This window comes from Dermacentor variabilis, chromosome 2, assembly GCF_050947875.1.
Source record: "Dermacentor variabilis isolate Ectoservices chromosome 2, ASM5094787v1, whole genome shotgun sequence".
Taxonomy (NCBI): Eukaryota; Metazoa; Arthropoda; class Arachnida; order Ixodida; family Ixodidae; genus Dermacentor; species Dermacentor variabilis.
In genome coordinates this window covers 137,550,212-137,575,236 of record NC_134569.1, presented here as the reverse complement: position 1 = coordinate 137,575,236, position 25,025 = coordinate 137,550,212, and the positions used below count along the sequence as shown (strand labels likewise).

The following is a 25,025-nucleotide window of genomic DNA, read 5'->3' as shown; positions in this document are numbered from 1 at the left end:
AGTCATTAGTGACCTTATCAGTAAAGCACCGCTGTCGCCTGAGCAGAAAACCGAACTACACCAGCTCTTACAAGAGTTTCAAGGTCTGTTCTCTGAGAGGCCTGGTAGGACTTCTGCTTACTCATGATATAGAACTTACCTCCCCATTGCCAGTACGATCCAAGGCGTATCGGGTGTCACCCCGCCAGAACGATATTATGGAGGCTGAGGTAAAGAAAATGCTACAGCTCGGTGTTATTGAGGCAGGTGAGAGTGATTATACCTCCCCTTTGATTTTAGTTGAGGTACCGGGCAAGGAACCTCGTCCTTGCGTCGACTACCGCAGGCTTAATTACATCACTAAGGATCAAATTTATCCGATCCCTAACATCGAGGAGCGCCTTGAGAAAGTTAGTAGCGCTCAGTTTATTTCCACCCTAGATCTTGTCAGGGATTATTGGCAGGTTCCACTTACAGAAGAGGTTAGTAGGTATGCGGCGTTCATTTCACCCATGGGAACATTCCGTCCTAAAGTGTTGAGTTTTGGTTTGAAGAACGCGCCATACTGTTTTTCCAGCCTCATGGATAAAGTGTTGCGGGGACAGCAAGAATTCGCTTTACCGTATTTAGACGACGTAGCGATATTCTCCGCATCCTGGTCTGAGCATATGGCACACTTGCGGGCAGTATTAACCCGCCTGCGCGAAGCGGGCTTGACAGTCAAGGCTCCCAAGTGCCAGTTAGCACAGGCCGAGGTTGTCTACCTCGGTCACGTGATTGGTCAGGGTCGTCGCCGCCCCTCTGAAATAAAGGTGGCCGCTGTGCGAGACTTCCCGCAACCGCGCACGAACACCGATATTCGGTCGTTCTTAGGTGTAGCCGGCTACTATCAGAGGTACATCCCCAGGTACTCTGATATCGCGGCTCCCCTGACGGATGCTCTAAGAAAAACAGAGCCCCAAACAGTCGTATGGGACGAGACAAAGGAAAGAGCTTTTAGCGCCCTAAAGAGTGCCCTAACAATCCAGCCTGTGCTACGATCGCCAGACTATACAAAAGGGTTCGTTGTTCAGTGCGATGCTAGTGAGCGAGGCATGGGCGTTGTACTGTGCCAACGGGAAAATGGAGAAGTAGAACACCCCGTCCTGTATGCTAGTCGTAAGCTGACCAGTCGTGAGCAGGCGTATAGCGCCACCGAGAAAGAGTGTGCGTGTCTCGTGTGGGCCGTTCAGAAATTGTCATGCTATCTAGCCGGCTCGAGGTTTATCATTGAGACGGATCACTGCCCTCTCCAATGGCTGCAGACCATCTCTCCCAAAAATGGCCGCCTCCTGCGCTGGAGCCTCGCTTTGCAACAATATTCCTTTGAGGTGCGTTACAAAAAGGGGAGTCTCAACGGTAACGCCGATGGCTTAAGTCGAAGCCCCTAACGTAGGAATCAGCCTCAAAATTGTTTGTTACTTTTTTTTTTTCCTGAGGCAGGATTTTTAACATATTGCTTTTGTTTAGTGTTTCAAAGTGATGACATGCTTTCTAGTGCAATTTTCCAATTTGTGGACGCGTTCTGAGTGCTGCTAGACTACTGTAAGGAACTAGGCAGTGGTATAAAAGGGGAAAGAGCCTGGCAGGGCTTAGTGAGGGTTGTGCCGTGCTTGCTGACTGAGCGGTTGAGTTTCAGCGTAGTTCTAACGCTTGCCGGGAACGAGAACAAAAATGTGAACTCTCCCGAAGTCACTTTGCAGTGTCCTGTGCGAACCTGAACGAGAGAACGAGGCCTTCTCTGTGCGCTGCGCTCAAGAAACGTCGAGGGACGCCCGACTTCGGTTATGAGCATCATCGAGCGACATCCCTCCGGACAGCGGATGCAGTCCCCTGACCATCGGGATCTCCTTCCCCCGGCGTGGCGGTCTGTTACGTTTCGCCTACGACGCGCGGTTTAGCCGGCGCGGATGCAACGGACGCCGGGGCTTCGTTCAAAGCGGCAGACATTTTGGCCCGTTCGGCGCCGCCGCTACGCCTCCCCGCCAAGCGCGTCCAAGCATGTTCCGATGCCACGTGTCTTCATGTGCGTGTGTGAGTGTATGTGCATATTGGTGCCCACGCTTGTCGAAGCGCGGCAGCCGGGAAGAGGAGCTCCCAACAACTGTGAAGCGAGGGGTCTGACAGGCGCCGACACGACGTGTGAGCCACCTTCTCCTCCCCATTGTGCCCGACAGGCGCCGACAAGACGTGTGAGCCACCTTCTCCTCCCCATTGTGCCCGACAGGCGCCGACACGACGTGTGAGCCACCTTCTCCTCCCCATTGTGCCCGAACGGCGCCGGCACGACGGCTGCGCCACCTTATCCCATTGTGCCCGAGCGGCACCGTCACGTGCTCGTCTATAGAGGGGTTCCTTCTTGCCCTCAACTGAGAGAGTATAAAAGCAGCTGCCCCCGGACGCAAAAGGGAGGCTCCGATTTCTTCTGTTGAGTAACGTGCACTCCCGTCTCTCTACTTCGGTCAACCTGACCACCAACTCTTTGCGATGTTAGAATAAACAAGTTGTTTTGTTGTTACCAGTCGACTCATGCTTTGCCGGGACCTTCGGATGCTTCCAGTTGTACCCCAGGCCGCCAGGCCAACGCTACCCTTGGGGCTTGCGACCCAGGTGCAACAACGGGCGTCAGCGCCGAGTTCCCAACAACTCGCGCCAGCGGTGCGATTACAACACTGCGCTACAGAATCTGTACGATAAACGCCTTGGAAGTCAGAAACATTTGCGCACTGTTCCTGCTTTTCACAGCGGACGATGCATTTGTGCCACGCAAAACAGCCATGCGGGAGGAAGCTGCTACTATGAGTAATAAAGGGACGAACCCTGCTTATCACAGACATCTTATTCGTGCGCCCGAGGGGCGCGGGGAAGTGAAGGTTGGTGGATGCGTTGCGTGAGTGAACAAGGCTCGACAGAAGAACGTACGCCTGCGCGCAATGGACGGACGGACGGACGGACGGACGGACGGACGGATGTCATGAGCGTCGCCTTTGGAACAGCGCGGTGGGTTGCGCCACCAAGCTATTGCTATTATACTGCCTAGTGTCCTACCTAGGTTAAATAAGAAAAGGTTGAATAAGAAAAAGAAACCCTATGAACTCCCACAACCAAATTTTCTGATCCCCTATTGCGAACTTTGCTTTTGTACGTCTCCGTATCTTGTCGTTTCCCTACTTGCACCAATTTTCCAATACCCTCTTACTAATCTCTGCATATATATAATAAAACATGCGCCATCGCATGTAAGCTAGGTGACAGTAAGCTATAGGGTGACCTAGCTTTACTGCAGCAAGCACATGCTTCTTCTTCCTTCTTATATATCAGTTTATAGGTGCGTGTTCTAAGGCATCCCGATCTCGCTTCGAAAAGTAATGAGCTTCCCTTTGAGTTATCATAAATTGTTTCTTTCCTGATTTTGGTTTTTTCTCATAAGTAGTTACTCATGGCAGGTTTCTTTTCCATTGCTGACACCCATGAGATTACTTCAGCATCAAACGGCGGATGGTCGCCCTCTAGCAGGCCCTGTGAACGCGCTATCCGAACGCATGCGTGCGTAGTATTCGGCACCCGCGCGGAGACTGCCGAAGAACTGTGTTTCCATGAAGCTTCACTCACCGTGAGAAGAATACACCTCAAGGCGCAGTCAAGTACCTAAATATGTTTGGTTCTGCTGACCTCCTCGTGCGCGCGCTCTGGCTCGTTACATACCTGCGCTTTGCGCCGAAACTTGTTCAATTTAAAGCAAAACGAGGCCTCAAGTCACGACCGGCATACGCGTTTGCTCTCGTAAACTGCATATAGGCTGGCCATAAGTAAATGCATCGAGATGTACGTAAAGTGTGATGCCGGTCACCACATTTTTTGCACTGTACACCTTGAGAATGCGCAGATTTATTTTTACGAAAGCCGGCAAAAGTAATGGGGGGACCGGCCTCGTGGTCTAACTTGCGGAGTCAACTACGAACTTCCTTCAACGCTAGAGCGCAATGCTCGGACGACATGACTTAGGCAACTGCATCACGATCGTACACGCGTATATATAGGTATGCGTCAATCGGATTGCGCAGGCGCGCGCCTGCGCGCAGCCCGGTAGGGTTGCACGTGGTTGCACGCCAGAGGCGAGAAATGTACATAAGACAGGATAATCTTCTCCGATGAGATGGCAGAGTAAAAGCCAGCCTCCGGCGTCAAGAAGGCTTCGCAACGACTGACGCCAGGGTGCCTCCTCAATTTTATTTTTCTTGTACCCATCACGGAGCGCGCTCTACGCGTTCGTGCCTGCGTGCTATGGTTTCCGTCCAAGTGACGTGTTTCCGACCTGCTCGCATTTCAAGGCACAGTTGGCGCTGCGCGCGCGCTCCGGGGTTTCGCCATTCACACCCCGCCCCCACCTTACTGCAATACTTATCCTGTTGGTGTTTGTGGAGGTGACAGGGATAGCGGCTTACAACTGAGCACACCTGCCTGTGCCGGTCCGTGCCGTACCTGCGGTCTACCCACGAGTGGACATACTTCCCTACAAACCTCTCCCCACCATCTTTAACCTCCACTCTCCCTTCTCCCACGACCCTGTGCCGTGCTCCCATTTGGGATGCAGAAATTAGCATCTTTTCTTACAACCACCATATCTTTCATGAGCAGGTTGACGGACAGCCGCTCCCATAATGACAGAGGAGGCAGGTACAAGGAAGTTTATGCAACATATACAGGCTTGCACAATAAGAAAAAAAAACTCCAAATATGGACTGATGATGATGAGGAAGAATTTTAGTGACATCTTTCTTTGCAACGCGGCGTAGACACTCGGCAAGCCTGCGTCGTGATTGAGACGCCCAATCCTGCGACGAGCATCGGCGTGCCTCGGCGTGGTACCTCGGCGTAACCGAGCGACTGAGCAAGTGAAAGATGAAAGGGAATGCGCAGCGGAACAGGTAATCAAAGACGCGAGAAGTGGAGAGGAGGGTGCGGCGGTACCTAAAGCCCCTTAAGCTTCGTAAAGTAGTGCCACGCTTTAAAGAATGCCGCCTCCTGCTCACGCGCTAGCTCTGGCCGAGGCCAACGCCGCGTCGCTATTGGCCTACTAGCATCACGTGGGCCCTCGCGCTGTGCATCAGCGCCATTTTTGCTCGAGAAGCGTCTATGGAGTGGCGAGGAGCACATGTTGGCGCCGTTGCTACGCTCGAGCACCGTAGGCGGAGCCATGATCGAGGAGGAAGCGTGAAAGAGAGGAGAAACGAGGAGGAGTGAAGGCGGAGGAGGAGAGTGTCACTACTTCACGAAGTTTAAGGGGTTTTAGCGGTACCATGAGGCTGAAAACGAAGGAGGGCATGGCGAAAGCGTAAGAAAAACGTAGTGCGGCGACAGTGCTACGAGTGCGCCACAGCAGTGCGCTTCGTCTGTGAGGTCCGTCGGCGGCGGCTGCTGTGGATCGAGGCCGCGCGTCACCCACGCGCTGCCTATCGCGACCTCCTGATCATAACGAGGCAGTCGCGTCGCGCTTAGCTCTTACCCGCCGTGGTTGCTCAGTGGCTATGGTGTTGGGCTGCTGAGCACGAGGTCGCGGGATTGAATCCCGGCCACGGCGGCCGCATTTCGATGGGGGCGAAAACACCCGTGTGCTTAGATTTAGGTGCACGTTAAAGAACCCCAGGTGGTCGAAATTTCCGGAGTCCTCCACTACGGCGTGCCTCATAATCAGAAAGTGGTTTTGGCACGTAAAACCCCACAATTTAATTTCAAATTTTTTTCGCGCTTAGCTCCATTTGCAACGTGCCGCACGAGACAGGTTGTCCTTGCCAGTCAATATATCGCGAAATGAAAACGCGTACAGAGCTGCGCTCAAATTTCGCATTAGGAAGTATCGTAATCGCCGTTGAATTTTTTACGCTATATGCCACAGTTAATCATTTAACCTATCTCTATTTCATAACGTAGTAGGCTAAGTCTGTGACGATGTCAACTCTATCTCTTCCTAGCTTTTTTGATTCGTCAATATTCTAAGCGTGTTCTTGCCGATCTCGACCACTGACCTGTTAACGCTTCCACCAGCTTTGAACACCAGCACTTCTGGAACACGGACGTTCCATATACAGCCCTGACTGGGTGGGCATCTTCGCATTCCAGTACAACGTGCCGAGTCGTCGCTGGATTTCTTTTTTTTTTTTTGCGCGACAGACAGAAGCCTCGCCATAACGTTATACAAGCTATATCTGCCTTACCAAGTTTCTGCCTGACCAAAGTAACAGCGTTTCGAGAGCGGTGATCTGCGCAAGCACTCACCGGAACCTCGAACACCTGAAGCACGTTGCGGAAAAAGGATGTTCCGAGGGCGCCGAAGTTGGCCTTGCGCAACTCCGGGCTGCTCGGTTGGTATATAGGACTACCCAGAGCCGCGTGAGAGACCCGCAGCTGGTTGTACCACGAATCGTAGTGCAGGAGCTCGAGCTGGTCCCACTGCCAGAGCAGCTGCATGTGCTCGATCTGCTTGGCGGACACCGTCCACAGGCGGGTGTTGGCGCGCAACCAGAACTCGACGAGACCCACATGCAGCGCGGCATCGGACTCGTTGCGGTGCCAGCAGGAGGCGCAGAAACTCTCGTACATGTGCCACAGCGTCTCGTTGGAGGTCTCCACGTCCGGTGGCCACACGATGACCTTCCACGTGGGAGAGTCGCAAAAATACTGAATGCAGGTATTGCTAAGCTGTAGATAAATTATGAGGTTCAATGCCCGGAAGCATATGCAATATGGGACATTGGAGACGCCGCAGTAAGAATTTGTCCAGTTCAGTTGAATTTCGAGGTTCTTTAACGTGCAAATATAAGCGGACAAGCGCTTTTGCATTCCGTTCCGTACAAATGTGTCCGCGGAAGCCGGGAACCGAACCGCGTACCTTGTGCCAGAACGCCACATCTACATGAACAGCGCGATAGTTTGCTAAGCTACAGTCTGACAACTCTCCTAAAAGACTGATGAGCTTAATACACTTCCTAAAAAATTCTTCACGTTTCGTAGTTGAAGGATGGCAATTCTCTCCTTCAATCGAAAGTCGAAATAACACGCGAACGAAGGTTACGCGGTATAAGATGCGACTTGCGTGGCGCATCAGAAAAACGGCAGCTCCAAGAAGTGGAACTCGCGGGAACCTGTCGGCGACGTAGTGGATGAAGCTGTGGATTCGATTAGTCAACACGTCGGATCCAACGCGAGATTAACCTGTGTCTCCTGGGACAGCGTTCTCAGGCGATCATATTAGGGGTTCATTTCACTTTCGTGCCTATATACCTCACCCCCAGCGCAGCGCGTATCACTCAAGCAGCGGCCCGGGCATCCTGCCGCAGTCACACAGCGAACGCTGAGAGTAATATGAAAAGAGAGTCGTCGTGAGATACGGGTAGGGTGGTATTTATTTGTCAGATTATTGCCGCCGCACTTTCAGGTCTTCATGACTATACCCAATCTAAGTCTACTCTGTTCCAGAGATTCCAGTTTCCCATACGCGTTCTCGTCCGTATGTGGAGAAAGTCGAAGTTCACTCTCGGTTATCGAAAACGTCTAACTTAGTGGGATTTTTGACACGCATTCACTCGTACTCTAAACGCACAATATTGCACACCATCTGAAACTACTCTTTTAGCGGTCTGAAATTTCGTTGCACTTGATTTAATGCAAGAAATCGCAGACTTCATTACATATCACAAAAATCAGAACTTTTTTATCTTGATTTCTACCAATCGAGAGCATATTTGTACAAAAAGAAAGCAATGAAATCTTTACGAACTAAAAAGAAAGGCTGTTTCTGTCGGGTTCTTCAGTATGGCCCTCTCGAAAACTCGTGTTTTCCCGCACGCAATACGAAAAGAAATGGCAGGGTGGCACTTGCACGTCGGCGTTGGTGTTCTTTAGGTAAATTTTGGCGAACGAACCGAACTCGGCGGCAACTGTTTTCCATTGATAAGCTGGTTAAATGTCATGCCACCTTGTGTGACACCATTACTGACGTCATTACTTCCGCTTTCTACCTCCGGGCTTCCAGGAATTTCGCCACAGTCGTGCTCACGTGGTGGGTATCTAAAGTCTCGATTTCGCATTTCGATGGGGGCGAAATGCGAAAACGCCCTTGCGCTTAGATTTAGGTGCACGTTAAGGAACCCCAGGTGGTCAAAATTTCCTCCACTACGGCGTGCCTCATTATCAGAAAGTGGTTTTGGCACGTAAAACCCCATAATTTAATTTTCTTTTAATTTACGATTATGTGATTTGGTGTATGGTAATTAGTGACTTCTAATTAATTGATTCATACACTTCAGGAACTCAACTTGTAACTAAACTTACGCTCTGATATCATATATATATAATGAAATCCATGAATTTTGTACAGCACTATTCTATTTTTTCTGATTTATTTTGGATTTCCTCCCCGGTCGTCTCAGGAGTGCTGCACAAGAAACAAGAGTGTCACTCGATGCTCGTGCCACTAATAGGGAATATTCAAACTCTATATAAAGTGCCATCTAGCTATCAAGCCCCAGGAAAGTGGCATCCGCCATCTTGCCGAAGGCGCGGAAAAACATAACTGCTCTCTCGACAGCATTGCTACACGCAAAGCTGCTGCTCTCCCCCTTGTTCTGTGGTGTTCTCTCACTGCTGTTCGCTGCTATATGTGAAGCAAGGGGTTTGTGGCATCGCCGGGAACAAGCTAGGCTTTTCTTCTTCTGCAATAGGCTTAACAAAATAAGCGAATAAAATAAAAACAAATTCACCGACGATTACGATACTCCCTAATGCGAAATTTGAATACGGCACTATACTTCTTTTCATTTCACGATGTATTGGTTCGCGCAGACAATCTCTCTCGTGCAGCACGTTGCAAACGGTGTGATGTGTGGCGCAGTTGGCTTGCTAATCGGGAGATCGCGAGAGGTAGCGCGTGAGTGACGCGTGGGCGCGATTCACAGCAGCCGCCGCAGACAGACCTCCACTCATGCAGCGCGCTTTGCTTTGATATGTGGAATCGGTGGTGTAATCGATGAACCGACGAGGCGCGCTACTCTGGGGCCATCTCGTAGCCATCGTCGCCGCAAAGTCCGTCTTGCGTGGCACTACGTTTTCTCTCACGCTTTCGCCGTATACCCTCCGCCCCCGCCTCATGGTTCCGTTGCACCCTCCCCCTCCGCTTTCCTCCTCGCGCTCTCTTCGCTATCACCGTCTTTCACCCGCGCTCCGCGTTCGTTCTTTCATCCTTCGCCGTGCTCGCTCGCTCGATCACGAGGACCCCAAGGGACGACGCCGACGCTCGCCGCAGGACCGGGAGCCTAAGAGCTGCGCTCTTTAAATTTGCATGCTAAACCGTGCCACACGCGGACGACGTTTTCCATCTACTTTCTTCGCGTGTCTACTGCGACGCCTATAAACATTTGACCTACCGTAAAAAAAAAATAAAGTACAAACCACGTCAGCTTGGTAGATGAGCTCTCAAGCTCGGCAACGCTTGCTTCCGCACGAAAAAAAGAAATGTTACGGAACGCGAACGCTTGTTTAGTCTATATGAGCGCAATAATTTCTGTTTGATCTTTATGTGAAAGTACTGTTGTTTTATATACAATGCACTAAGAGAAGTTTAAGCGCTTTAGACGTTAATGTATGACTAAGAAGTAATTTCGCCAAGGGAATGAAAAAAAGAAAGGTGCGCCCGAAGGGCGAAGCATTGCCAGTGATAGCCAAGTTTAGCGCTACCCTTCAACTCCCTAGACGCAGTTCGAACGATCGCGGGTGTGACATAGGCGAGTGCGCCAAAATATTTGGCACCTAATAAACTTCAACACGCTGTGTAGGGCCTGTATTGCCGTCGCACAGGTATCACTGCGCCGCCCATGAAGAGCCGTGCCTGTGAAATTACGTCACTTTTACGTTGTGAGAACTAATACTGCTTTGCACTTTTCTGCCTGTCCGAGAAAATGTGAGATAAAATGCGCACGCTGTGATTAAAATGCTTTGTTACCGTTATTTACGCGCTGCACTTGTAAAAAAATATTCCGAGGAATAATCCAGTCAACATAAGACCCGGTTTGAGCAACTATGGCGGTTGAATAGTATGGGGGGGGGGGGGTACCTACATAGCATTGCGGCATAAATATACTATATTCCGCAATACACAAATATGAAGGGTGTCCCAGCTAACTTTTTCCAGAGTTTAAAAACATACGAATGCTACGCATCTGGACAGGACTAAGGTAATGTTGTTTGCCGTCGCTTGGAGATACTCAAAATATTATTTTCACTCCGCCTAATCAAGTAACTAGTTTTAATTAATTAATCAAGTCCTCAGATATTATACTTAGAATGAAAGTGTCAATGGGAAAATTGCAAAGCGACACAAACAACTCCCGATACAGCTTCCAGTTTTTCCGAGCGTGCAAGAAGCCCTCAAATGCACGCAAAATTGCCGCGCGACTGGCCGCTCGAGGCACTTTGTGTGTATTCGCGGGCTTCTTTCACGCTCGGAAAAACACTTTTATGTAGCACGTATTGAGCAACGGAAAGCTGTATCGGGAGTTGTTCATGTCGCTTTACAATTTCCTATTTGACACTGAATCTTCTCATTGAACAGACGCCGCGGTGTGGCTTGGTTGATTCGTACGTGGGGCCACTGCGAAGTTAGCTCTCACGGTGAAGTTAACGGTTGCATTTTAGGACTACGGACTTTGCGCTTTTTGCCTCTGTATTGACTCGCAATCTAACGTCAGTATTTGTAACTAACTAACTAACTAACTAACCAACTAACTAACTAACTAACTAACTAAGTAAATAAATAAATAAATAAATCTGAATTTTGAGGAAGCAAACTCGGCGTACGAAAAATGATACGTTGGGCTTTGTGTTGTTAGGTTCCACTCTACGGTGAATTCAACTTCGCTTTTATCAAAGTGAACAGAAATACCGCTTCGCTCGCACCGTGCCTACCTCGAGGTCCCCCAGCGTCTTAGCGAACGTGGCCTTGTCCTTGTCGCTGAGCCAAGGAACCCGGCTGACGACGCCATGCATGAAGTCCACCAGGTCCAAGAAGAACTGATCCACCTCGAGCCACGAATCGTGCGTGAATAGCATCGTGGAGCTCTCGGAGGCGAGCAGCAGGGCGAACCTGCTGGCCATCATTCGGTAGCAGTCCACCTTCACCTCACTGCGAGCGACCTGCGGGTGAAGACGGATTTTGTTGCTCTTTTATTAATTGGCGTTTGTGCTTCCTGTGCGAGGGTGCGCATGAGCGTGCGTGTCGTCTGCCTGAAACGAGAGCAGCCTCAACGAAATGAAGAAGATACCAAAGAGCAAGATTATTTAATCATTATAGAATGGTAAATTGTTTTTAACAGCGAAGCCGTATAGCTCTGCTTCCCAATGGGTCTGTCGTCTTCGTAAGCGACAGACCCTCGGGAGGCGTGCGCCGCTGGGTTCCTTGCAGCACCAGCAGATGTCGCCTCCGCGGCGGCGCCGGCCGTGCGGGGCAAAGAAAACAAAAGAACCAGACAGCTCGCCTTAGCGCATAGCGTTCGCCACAAGCGTTTCCCGGTTAAGATTACGGTTGCATAAGCTGCAGTTGCCGGGAGGCGGAAACTGCAGACTGCGAAGTAGGGAGTGGCGTAACTACACTTTCTTGTCTAAATTAAGAACCTGCCTAGAAACTGATTTGTGTTGTGACAGTGCTACAGGAAGGCCACGTAGGGTGAGGACTCCTCAAAAGTAGCGTGCATACGAGGCGCGGCGCAAGTGTGGTTAAGTGCATTTCTCTTCTCTCTGGTGCACTCTTAGTAAGTGTACGATGCAGTGGCATAAGCCAAGTTGCATGCCATTGAAACATCTCAGGCTAATAATTAGCTAAAGTGCATAAGAATGTAGTGGCGTGAATAATTTCAAGCTACCCCGGAATGGGTAATCGTTCCAGTTGTCGTTTACAGCTTCGCTGTCCAACGACCCTCGCAGCTTGTTTTGGAGGCCAAATTTTCAACTCTATTTTCATTCGTCTGGCGGGAGCCGTTTTCATTATTACAGGAGAAAATTACAAATTGCGAATTTCATCCCCTTCATCCTTATTTCGTTTTAATTTCATTTGGTGCCGTAACCTCAGGCCCTGTGCGTCCGCGTAATGTGACGAATTTCACTGTAGCTTGTCATATGCGAGGAGCCTTGGTACTGGAAAGTTATCGAAGCTTTGCTACCTTGAACCTTTTCTTTCTTTGGAATGGAACGCAATCCTCGCTTACCAGTTGAGCAATTAGGCGAACCCGAGTAGGCGCTGCCAGTCCAGCTCACAGCGAGCTTGCGCGGGAAATTAACACCGTCGGCCGTTCGTCCTTGCGTCCCCTCCCCTCATTTCCCGGCTTCGTACCAATCCATATGGCACGATAAAGGTGGCTCAGCTTGCTGTCGCATAAACTTGGATTTATCGATAGAGCTTAATCTAATGTTTCTTCTTAGTGCGGGAGATAAGAAGGCACCGGTACGACTTAGAGAGCAGGCGCGAGTATTGATACGGTTCACATCTAGAGGGGAAAAAAATCCCAGACAACCCATCTCATGATGACTGTCGCGGTTAATGCGATTAGCATTGAAGCAATGTAGCTAAAAACACCGTGTTGCCACCGCGGAAATGCGTTGTATCGGGTGTGTGCTGCAGCCCGGCTCTTCTCTCGCACTTGCCTCTGGACACACGGCGCCATCTAGCGTCGCCGTCGCGAGGTCCCCGCGTGACGCTATGAGAGTATTGTTTGAATATATACAGGGTCCCACGTAGCTCACGCCAAAACTTAGAAATGTGCGAGTGCCACGTAGTTAGACAGATTCAAGACAATATCGTTTGTCATCGCTTGCAGCAAATGGGACTTTTTTGTATTTCGCATATTTATATAGTTAGTGATTAGGTAATCTGCTTCATTAAATACACTGAATGTTATATTGAGAGCAGAAATTCCAATGAGATAAATGTATGTGCCATCCTGAAATATTACCGGTCCAGCTTTCTGTTGCTCTATACACGCTAAATAAAACATTTTTTTCCAAGCCTCAAAAAAGCCTGCGAAAGGCGGCGTCGCGCGGAAGCTCTTCGTGTTTTGCGGACTTTCTTTAACTATACGGAATGCGCAAGAACTAACGTAATTATTACATCGAAGGCGTCCCATATCTGAACCTATTTAACACCGAACAAGCGGAGCGGCACACCATGACCATACAGCACTGTTGGCACTCGCTACGAAAGCGTAATACGTCGTACACTGCGAGCACGGATAGGCACAAATGTGCGACTTGATGCAACCTTATAACACACGTCAACAAGTTGCAGTTGCAAGATATGTAGTAGTTATCCCACATAACACGTCGCAGATCAAAAGGAGCTGCGCTGTGAAGAATGCGCAGTAAGACTTGTATGGCCGTACTGCTTGAGTAGTTTCTGCAGCGTGTGTTCCAATACTCGCAGCGGACGGCTAAAATAGGCACCTAAGACAACGGTCATTTTAGGTCTCGTTTAATTACTGATGAAGCCCGTCAAAAAACTTGACTTAGACAGGATCGAAGACAAAAAGGATGCACGCTATATATTTTGCCGTCCAAACAAGGAGCTGCGCGAATGGTTGGTACGTTCCCACACTCTTTCCCATTGGGTAAAACCCAATGGGAAAGAGTGTGGGAGCACAAAATCGGTGTTACGCTTTCTTATGCACCGCAGTTCATGCACGCTATAGGTTGTGTTTTGTTACGACAATTATATGCACGCTGAAGCCGGATTGCCGCCATCGTCGTCGTAGTCTCCGTGAGGTTCCGCATAAAAAACCAACTGTGTCCCCATCGCAAGTCGCCTTCAAGATAGGGCCTGCGCGGCCGCGCTATACGCAGCAACCGCAGCGGGAGTACGACGCCCCCCTACCTCCCTCCCCTCACCCTGGTGCCCTGCGCGCGACGGAAGACGGCGCGCTTTCTCCCTGCTTTTCTCCATTGCGCGCGCAGGATCGAGCAACCATCGTCGGCTCACCCTCGCGCGCTTTCACTCGCATATGCAGAATATGGCGCGCGGCGACGACGTTATCGCCCTTGGACTTTATGTGTAAGATCACGACGCCGACGACTCCACAGCATAAATGCGCCAGGTGTGTCCACATAATTGCCATTGCAATAAAATGTAGTCCCGCTTTCTTATGCACAGCAGTTAATGTATAATATACGTCGTGTTTTATTATGACATAATTGTATGGACACTGGAACCGAATTACCGCCATCGTCGTCGTAGTCTCCATAAAGTTCCGTGTAAAGACCAACTGTGAAAGATTCTAAGCGCCGCGTTCACCGAGTGCTGTACGTCCGGGTGAAAGCCTGCAAGGCTATAAGCCGACAAGAATGCTGGCTTGATGCGCGCCTTCTACGGTGTTGTGCATGCAAGGAGGGAGGGGGGTGAGCCAGGTGGCTCAAGGTGAGCACGCGGCAATGGGCTCAAGCGCGCGCTAAGAGGGGGAGGTGGTCACGTGAGTGCACGCACGCTTCTAGCCAGGCCGTTGCTGCGCATGGCCCGGCTGAGCGCCGCCGCGCGCGCCTTTTTTCGGCCTTTTTTTATTCATATTGTTACGAACGGCCTGCAAGGGTACCGGCCAACAAAATTTTCCCAGCCAGCCGCAGCTGCGGAGGTGGCAAACTTCCCAGAAGCGACCTTGGAACCCTTCTCCACCTGCTGCGGCGACTCGTTTTGTAGGGACGACAATAGAGAGTTTTAGAATAGGGGCCCCAAACCTTTTGGGGCCCCAAAGAAATAGCGTCGAAGCCACTGCGCATGCGCAAGACGCAAACTGCGTTTGGGTTTTGCGTTGGGAACGCTATTTCACCGATTTAGCGGGAGCCCAAATAGCGGCCCCAAAAGTTTTGCGTCGGCAAACATGGCGGCACCCATCGAAGCGACGGCTCACCCTAGCACAAAACTGGGTTCGATTCGCGGTAACGCGTGAAGTTCGCAAGCTAGGAGAAGTAACTGCGGTTATCGCTTTCTCTCAACTAGCGTGTGTTATGAAGATTAACTCATTAGACGCCGCTGATATTGAATTCGATTGTGGATTTTATGGCTCGTAGGCCTAACACGGCTAAGCTTGGCTGGTGAAGGCTAGTAAAGTTGGTTTGCTCAAAACTAAGCGCAACTAACTGTTTGCTGCTTACAGAATAACCTCTAAATTGTAATTAAACGCGAATACACGCAAGTCAAAATTATTATTCCTATCATACAATGGTATATTTTATTTAATTATTTCTAATAGCTTTTCTTTGACGCCGTAGTGGCGCTGTCAGCGCAAGACGCTATCCGCAAACGTAAAACCCAATTCTAAAACTCTTCACTCCTACGTGTCCCAACGCTAACACCCGCAAAGCTCTTTGGGGCCCCAAACTATTGGGGCCCCTATTCTAAAACTCCCTAATGTGCAGCATCAACACCCTCTCGGCGACGCTATGACTAAACGCGGTCGGCGGACCAAGTATTGCTAGTGGATTTGCCAGAAGTCGTCGGTCAATGAACAGACGCGGCGACCACTGACTACGGGGTCAGTTCTTGGAACAAGAAGCGCCTGCTCGGGTCAATACCCCCGTCTGCAAGAAACCCACTCACCTCGGTATGTTCAGTGAAACCTGTGCGAAAGTGAGTGTGTAAACCCCCCCCCCCCCTCTCAAAAGCGGGTCGACGATGATGACTTTGGACGCTCCAAGGTGAAACGGCCGTTTTCCCTCACCTAGGGATCTAGGGAGGACAGAGTTTATTTAAGGAGCCGTTGGCGGCTCCTCAGTGTGCATTCCTCTTTCAGTCATGCTAGACTGATGAACTGCAACGTTCTCACGTTAATACTGTAAATAAATTCCATATTCCTCGTTCTCGATGAGAACAAGTCTCTCCCTTCAACAACGTCCTCAGCGTGGATAAGTTGGACGACGGCATGGGCCAGCTACCATCTATTACAACATACGATGTTGACGCAGAATTTAAGGCGCCGGCTACTCCTTAGCTCTTGAATGGTTCTATCTTACAACATACAGGGCTCGAGATTACATATCAAACAACCTTTTCACACAAGCACCAGGACTTGTCATGCAACGTTTTCACAGTAACACAACAACGTAACAAGCACATGGTACATACAATATACAGGTTAAATGTCTCCACAGCCCTGTGTTGAATGTAATCTGACGCGGATGCAAACGTTAGGCGAGCCGAGATGGCTGGTGGCTTCATGTACGGGGTGTTCTTGCGCGCCTAGTGTTCGATATCCACGTAATCTCAAGTTTACGATACGCGTTAAAGTTAGAGGCAGCACAAAGCGGTCGCTCACCACAAGGGCAACTCTTTTCTGCCAGCGTTGTGACTACCGAGTGTTCGCTGTCATCGAGCGAGAGATGTTCAATTCTGCCTGTGCGGGAGTGAGATCATGTTTGTTAACTTATTACTAAGCGAATGTTTACTGCAATACACACGGCCGATAATACTGCGGCCCTTTTTTTGTGTAGCTGTCTAGTGATTTGCCATCGCAATGAATTATTCGCTATTAAGGCAAAACTGTGACGTTTCTCATAGGTTCGCATACGAAACAAAATAAAAAGAAAAGTCATAATATATGCTTTCATTAGCGTTTTCTTGTCGAAGCGAGGTGGCGTCAACTTGCAGACACGTCATCCAGATGCAGTCCATTAGTCGAGTAGTTCGAAGGAGTTTTCTTAGCTCTCAACGTAAACGCGTCTCCAACAATGGCCACAATTGGAACACACTATTCCTAAGTATGAAAGGGAGCATCATCCTTGGAAACAGAGACGGCTCACCTCCTGGCTACCGGCGATGACGACGTAGCCCTCGGGCCAGCCGATCACGGTGAGGATCTGCACCAGCCACCAGGACAAGTGCTGCATCAGGTCGTCCAGGGTGAAAGCGGTGAGGAGCCGTTCGACGGCGCGCAGGATGTGCACGTCTCGCACGACCACAAGCGTCGTCTCGTCCGCGCCAAAGCCTCCGGGCGTACTTTCGACTGGGTCTTGCCAGTTGTCCAAATCCGTGTTTGGGATACCGGCAGCTATCTTGGCCAGGCTAGCTACCACGAGTCGCAGGCGGGCTCTGGGAAAACTAGCCTCATCCAGGATGGAGAGGATGTCCTTCACGAGGGCCAGGCGTTTCGCGACGCTTTCGTGTTCGGGTAACGAGGCATTGTAGCGCGCGAGGAACAGCTCGTGGTACTTCTCTCGGCCGCCCACTGCTTCGACAGTCCGCACCAAGTCGAGCCAAAACGAAGCTGATGCATCGGCCTGTGAGGAGTTGTCAGGAGGATGGAGTAATGACATAGCCGAGATTTCAATGACACATCATTATGAGCAGACTTCGTATCAACGGCTAGCCCAATACCGCGGTCTGTTCACGAAGGCAGTGCAAACTAAAGGAAAATGTGCGCCGATCCCGAAGGCCGTGCAATCTAATGCCGCGACTCGAAGCACTAGCTTTCAGAGGGAACGTACAATGCGAGAAACTGGCACGGGACGCGCCCGCCAGACGTTTCGGAGAGCGACTTCTAGACGGCGGAAGGATACGTGCGATTACGGCCTAATGGTTAGAGCATTGGGTCGCTGTGCTGGACGGCAGATGTTCAATCGCACCATCGGTCAGAAATTTTTATAGCATTATAGGCGGTGTGCTAAGCGTATGCAAGCGCGTCACAGTGTACACAAAATAACAAGCTTGTATGATATAGGAGGAAGAGACACGTTACTTTGATAAATCAGAGTGCGCATACTTAAGTGCCGAGTTCTGGCTTTTTTCTTTCACAAGGTTGTCATAAAGCCTATAAATAAATTTCATATGTAGCCTGTGGAACTTATTATCCATAAGTTACTTCTCATAGCCTGGGTGTTCTGTTCATCGCGACCATCGCTCAGCTGTTGCAAGCTAACAGGGTTAGAAACCAACCATCGGACCAACTTGGGTCACTTAGTTATGTGGCAATGTGTACATATGTGGCGCTCTTCAACGAAGCTCTTTCACGCCGACATGGGTCGCTGTAAACGGGGGACTGGGTAGATACTGCTGTTCGAAGAAACTGGTTGATGTCCACTTGAAGTAATGGTTATGTCCTACTGGGTGTGTGCTACTCAGTTTGTGCTGGCCTTCGCGAACCTCTTTGAGACCAACTGGGGTCACTCTGTGTGTGTTACTAGTTGCGTGCCACTCTGCAATGAATGTCTTTGACGCCAACTTGGATAACAAGGTATGGCCCACTGGGAATCAGCCGCTCTACAATGGCGAAAAAGATCCGTTAAATTTCTCCGATGCTTAATGGAATCCAACCCACGTCACAAAGTCTCCTCAACGACATGCACAGGGGATGTGCCGATTTTCAATGAACGCCTTTCACGCCAACGCTTTAGCGAGCTGCGCACCTTGGATGCGCTTGGTATGTGTAGCCATTCAATGTACATCTAGCTAACTTTGGTCGTTGAGTATGTGCCACTGAGTGTACGGCAAGCGAGGGAACAGTTCTCCGCGTTCACAGGCACCGGCGCGCCACACCTCTAATATCAGAGGCTGCACGTAGACTGTTTGGCAGTGCCACTAGATGGCGCATAGTGTCCAGCAAGAAAGTACGACATAGCAGCCTGGTGGCGGCCTCACGGCGCGTTCCTCAGCGTTCGCACGCTCCAGAACGCAACGCGTTTCGGTGGCCTCGCTCAGGCTTCGCGGCGGCGGCGCCAGATGGCGCCGAGTGGTCTTAGCGAAGCGTGAAAGAGCAGTCCCGCTGCAGCACGAGCCTCGCACATAACCCGTTTCGACGGTGGCCATACCTTGTGTCGCTATATTGATTCATCGTTAACTCATCACCGTCGACAGTCATCGTGAGGTGATCTCTGCTGCATTCTTTCTTTCTTTCTTTCTTTCTTTCTTTCTTTCTTTCTTTCTTTCTTTCTTTCTTTCTTTCTTTCTTTCTTTTTTTTTCTTTCTTTCTTTCTTTGCAGGCTTTCTTCAGAGCCCAGAGAGAAGAACTACGTAAAAGATGGCATCATGGAAACCACTTCATCGAATGTTTTTAAAAACTCCCTACAACTTTTACAATCAAGCGTATGCCTTAAAACGACTATTCAACATGTTGCGTAACAAAACTTGCTAATCGGGTAACTAATCGCAGTTCGAAAACTAGTCTGAGTAATTCAATACGACTGCGGACAATATGCTTCTGGTCTGATTATATTTTTTAATACGGTTCATGTTACGTTCCCATGTTCCCCCGTACGTTTTTTTTAGCACACGTGTGTATACATATGAATTCGCCCTAGGGCAATAAAAAGCAGTAGTTGGAAGAACTGCAGTATATTTCTAACTATCGGATACCCCGTACCGCGATAAATCACGCTAGTCTGGGCGTTGCTATCTTCAAGACATTAACTACAAACCCCTACCCCACTCACCTCACATGTTACGTACGTCTACAACAAGACTAAATTCAGCCCCCACGTATAATAAGCACGTACGCGCACATGCAACGCGACATGACGCACGCGCCAGTTATCTCAAAGAACTACTTGGCAATGGCACGGGAGAAGTACGCGGGCGATTGTGGCCTAACACAATTAACGAAAAACAAAAAAAGGCTGCAAAGCACTGACTGCGATAGCAAGGTTTAGCCTTCCGCTTGACTTTCTCGGACGGTGTTCCAACTATACACGGGTCCGATTAACGCGGACGCGACATACGCGGTTGCGCCAAAATTTCTGGCCCCCTTAACAGCTTTAACAGGCCCTGTAGGGCCTGTAATGACATCGCATGGGCGTCGCTATACGCTGCCCATATAAATTGCCGTGCCAGTAAATTAATTGCATCACTTTCAAGTTTGAGCACTCATATTGTTTTGCACTTTTAATATTGAATAGTTTATTCGAGAACATTTAGGATAAAAGGCATGCGCTGTGAACGTTATGCTCATGAAATCTGTTTCTGGACTGCCACTCCCAAAATTATGAGCAATAATTAGGTCATGAACCTTAAACTTTGTATATATGAGCACCTTTAGTGATTCAATAGCGCAGGAGTATAACCCGCATATGCGGCATGGATAAACAGAGCATATATGCACATAAATATGTATGCGGAGCTCCACGACGACGACGACGGCAGAAATTCACTGCGAGTGTCCATATAATTGCTATCGCAATAAACATCTGGCATAATGGTCAAATCATTGAGCTGCTGTGTTGGGAGAGCGATGGTGGATCCCACCGTTTAGCATACATTTTCCTGCTTGTGGCGCGAGCACGTAAGATGTAAGTTGACATATCAAATTTTGTCCGCTTTGGATGCTTTAATGGATGGGGTTAGAGCATCCAAAGTAGGGTGGTCATTTTCTTTTCACTGGTGCCCGAACGCCCTCTGCAAAACAAACGGGCCTACTATACGAAACGGAGGTGAGCATGCCCACTAGACTGTAACATAAGTTGGGCGATCAAGCCTGCGTGTGCGGTTACGTCCGTGTTTGTACCCCTGCGTCCATACACTGTCTGCAGCATGCACAAGACTATTCACGCACACCACTGCGACTGCGTCCTTTATAGAACCTGCCCGATTTCTTTTTTCTGCGTATGAGCCATTTGCCAAGACAGCAGCAGCAGCAGCAGCACCCAGCAGCGTCAACAGCCACAGTCACCTAGGTTCGGGAGGGCTCGCCAAGAAATGGTCGCTTCAATAGAGGAATCCCAACACTCACTTTGGTCTTCCCATACGCCATTTTGAGGCTCATAACTCGCCCCGCACTCGCCTGAATGAACAACGTCGGCTTGACACTCGAGTTGGAAGCGTAGCCTCGCCGCCTGGCCGTGCGGACGTAGTCGCGGAACTAGGTGTTGATGCCATAGGTGAGAGTGAGCGTCAAGACGGACTGCAAGGGATGCTGCTCGTTGTCGTACGGGACACCGAAGGGCCACGGGACAGCCACGAAGCCGAAAAAGTGGATGAAGATGTCGACGGACGGCGGTGTCTCGAAGGCCCCCGCGCATTCCCGGAGAAAATCGGTTACAATGCTGCACAAAAGAGCGCCGGTGGAGGCCAGAGTGACCACAACTTTTTGACACCCAATACCGGCACTGAGCATGCAGCATGAGTGATCTCATTATCAAGCACGCCGTAGTAAAGGGACTCGGGAATAGGTTTGATCGACCGGGGTTCTTTAATGTGCACCTAAATCTAAGTATTGAAGAAATAGAACGAAGGACATCGACCAACAGAAGTGCTAAAAATGAATAAATCTAAAAGACGTTTCGGCTTCGCTGCGGAAGCCTTGTTCACAATGGTATGACGGAAGGCTCATGGAAGCTTATGTATACTTCAGAACGTGACGTAAGCAGCGCGTGTATGACGGGGGGAGGGTTCCCTCATTTCGATTGAGCGTGTGACGTGTTTTTGTATCTCCAGGGGTTCCAGATACAGCCGCGATTTTAGGCTTCTTTCTTGGCCGATAATTCTCGAGCGATCCCAGTCGATCTTGTGGCCCGTTGCATCCGTGTTCTCGGCAAGGGCATTCGACACTGTACGTTTCTTTTCGACATCTTTCTGATGCTGCCTCAGTCTCTGTTTGAAGTTGCCCGATTCACCGATGTATGCGTAGTCGCAATCTGCGCAGGGTATCTTATAGACCACGCCGGGAAACGATTCTCTCGGAAGCCTGTCCTTACCGCCGACGAGCGCTTGCCTCAGCTTACACACGGGCACGTGCGCCACCTCAACGTCATAACTGCGTAGAACGCGACAAGGTTTCGCTTATCCCTGGAACGTAAGGTATGGCAGCAGGCTTTCTTGGTCGGAGATTGGCCGGACGAGCTGGAATGGACAGGCGGCGTTCCACAGCACTCAAAAAGGATGTGGGATAGCCGCTTGCCGAGAGATCACCTCGCACGTGGTCCAAGTCAGTGGAACGACTTTCTGCTGTGGTGCAAATGCAGTTCGTACGGTTGAGCAGTGAGGCAGCAACCGACCTTTTGTGAGCGTCTCGATGAACGGATTGAAAGTTCAGGTAGCGGCCAGTGAGTGTGTCCTTACGGTATACGTTGAACGAGAGCCGGCCATCGCGTCTGGTGACAAGTACATCTAAAAAAAACTTACCGACGATTACGTTACTTCCTAATGCGAAATTTGAGCGCAGCAAATAAGCTGTTTCACCTTTTCGATAGATTGAGGCAAAGAAATCGAGCAACACATGTATGCGCTACCACAGAATTTTTTTTTATTTTTCACACGTATTCCTTTAACAAAGACTCCACTAACAGTTCTTGACAGTCATGAAGGAAGCTTTGTGGTCGGAGAAATAGACTGATATATGTTCGACTTGGTACACCAATGCTTGATTCTCAAAGACGAGATCTATACAAGTGCCTCGCGAGGTTGTCACAGCCCTGGGACGCGTTACGAGCGAGAGGAACGGGATGTTCTCCCGCATAAGTGTTAGGAAATTGCTGTTTGTCTTTATGTCAAGCCGCCACCGATCTGGCTCTCTGATTGCCACCGCACAGGGAGAACGGCAGCGGTAATTTCGGCTCGGGCGGTGCACATATACAGATCCGCCGCCACCGATCTGGCTCTCTGATTGCCACCGCACAGGGGTTGCATTGGAGGAGGAGCGAAGAAAGGAATTAAGTTCGAGCCGGCGCTTTGACAACCGGAGACTCGCAGGAAGAGGGGGGAGGGGGGCGGCGTGTACACCCAGCGGCAAACGATGGGGGCAGAAGCGCGCGCAGCAAGCGGACAACACGATAAAAGGAGGAGGGAAGAGATAGCAGCGACTGACTGATGCCGCTGACGCCGATAGTGAGTCAACCCCAGCTGCGGAGTTGGTTTCAGGGACAACGCCGCCGATGCCGACACAAACAATATGATACCCTCGCTTCCGCAGCGCTAAGAACCAGGTCTAGCCGTGGGAAGGTGGTCACGTATTCGTCGACGTGCCGGGGCCTACGTGAAATAACCGGCGCGTCGGCAACTGAAGAGCACCCTATCCGCCACACAAGAACAGGGGGGGGGGGGACCCTTTCCTCCTCTTTCTGCATGGCGGCGACGGTGTTCTATGCAGTCACGTTATCTTGACTCTCTAGCGGCGTCAGCGGCATCCAGCGGTATCAGTCGGTCGCTGCTAGCGCTGGGGGGATGAAAGGGGGGCGGAGCTGGTTACGAGGCCGACGACAACGCCGACGACGACGCGAAACCCAGGAACGGACGCCAAAGAGCTGCGCTCTAAAAAGGGAGTCTGCTGTCGACCTCTGTCTCAACTGTGAATTGGATGGCCTTTTCCTGACTGTTTAGGTGCGCAGTGAACGAATACAAAGCGCTGCGCCGAATCAGACAGAAACAGTCGTCCACATAGCGCAGAAAAACTTTTGGCCTAGGACTGAAGAACGCGAGAGCACGCCTTTCCAAACATTCCAAACCTAAAATCGCGTCTGTATCTGGAATCACTGGCGATACAAAAAAACACGTCACACGCTCAGTCGAAATGAGGGAACCCTCGCCCCGTCATACACGCGCTGCTTACGTCACCTTCTGAAGTATACATAAGCTTCCATGAACCTTCCGTCATCCCATTGTGAACAAGGCTTCCGTAGCGAAGCCAAAACGTTTTTTAGATTTATTCATTTTTAGCACTTCTGTTGGTCGGTGTCCTTCGTTTTATTTCTTCAATGCTTCATCCCGACCAGACGGGCTTCCGTCGAACCCTCGATTTCACTAAATTTAAGTACACGAGCGTTTTTGGATTTCGCCTCCATAGAAATGCGGCGGCCGCGTACGGGATTGCACCGGGACAGCGACCTCAGCAGCGCAACGTCACAGCCTTTGCGCTAATGCGACGGGCCACAGTTAATTTCCGAGGCGTACCAACGTTAAGTTGAACTTGTTGCCGGGCGAGTCGGTTGAGGTCTAATGGATAGATTGTTGCGCTAACAGGGGAAAAAAACAGGCTGAGGAAGGGCCTATAGTTTCCTACTTTTCTTCCTAAGTCTTTATATTTCTGTTAAGCGCAACCATGTATTCATTAGACCTAACGTTATCTTTGTCATCCTTCGGTAACCCATCGGCCCGCGAACCATATACGAGGGCAGACTAAGAAAAAAAATTGCACTGGCTTCGTGGATTTTATCAATTACGTTGAACAAGCGAATACGATTCCGTCTACACCGCTTCTATATAAAGTATGCGCCAGTACTCGTTCCATAACCCAAAATGGTGACGTACGCGGACACCGTGAAGGTGGTCTGGCCCTCGACGAACATCTTCACCATCTTCAGCTCGTACTGCTTGATGACGTTCGCAACCATGCTCAGCGAACCGCGAGCAGCGCGGGAGTTGCGTCGGACCACCTTGGAGCAGACGAAAGCGTGCATGTCTTCGCAGGGGTCGACGCTGTAGTTGAGCACGTCCTCAAAAGCAGCCGCGAGTTGCCCACAGGCGGGCGTGGAGCAGAGGCCAGAAGCTCCAGACACGCCCATGCTACCGATGATCCACAGTAGCAGCGACACCACGATCGTGAACAGGACAGCGATGCTCACCATCGACACGACTAAGCACTGCAGGCCGTGCGCGGGCAGCGAACGGTGGGACTTTCCTGGCGCCTGCGTATCGGTCCTGAGCGTGGTCGCCTGCAACGCGCGGTCGCAGTCAGCGACACGTGACGGAGCTCGAACGGCTGAGGAGCACTCAACGATGCAAGCGTTTGTGGCATTTCTACGCCATCCTCCAGGAAGCTGAAGAGGTGCGAATGCCAGCAGGCTCAAGTTCACGCGACGAATCACATTTGGCGACGCGAGAGCCTGGAGAAGCGGCGGCAGCTTTGAAAACGGTGATTGTGAGTCGTGACATCAAGGGCTCTATGGCTTCGCAACATGGAAGTCGGCTGAACATCGGGGCTGACTACAGCCCCTATTGTGACTGCCATTTGCAGGCTCCATGACTTAGCGCAGTACTTGAACCTTTATTTATTTAGTCA

The 25,025-nt window shown here is 50.3% G+C and overlaps 1 protein-coding gene across 1 annotated transcript in view; it reads right to left on the bottom strand.

Moving 5' to 3' along the window:
- LOC142570459 (uncharacterized) overlaps positions 1-20,783 on the bottom strand; it is a 37,463-nt gene extending 16,680 nt beyond the window's left edge. The window contains exons 1-4 of the mRNA XM_075678843.1: positions 20,763-20,783; positions 16,846-17,322; positions 10,978-11,205; positions 6,295-6,669 (exon numbers count right to left, since the gene is read on the bottom strand). Coding sequence (XP_075534958.1) covers positions 6,295-6,669; positions 10,978-11,205; positions 16,846-17,322; positions 20,763-20,783 — 1,101 coding nt within the window. The remainder of the gene's footprint in view (positions 1-6,294; positions 6,670-10,977; positions 11,206-16,845; positions 17,323-20,762) is intronic.
- Positions 20,784-25,025: the final 4,242 nt, after the last annotated feature.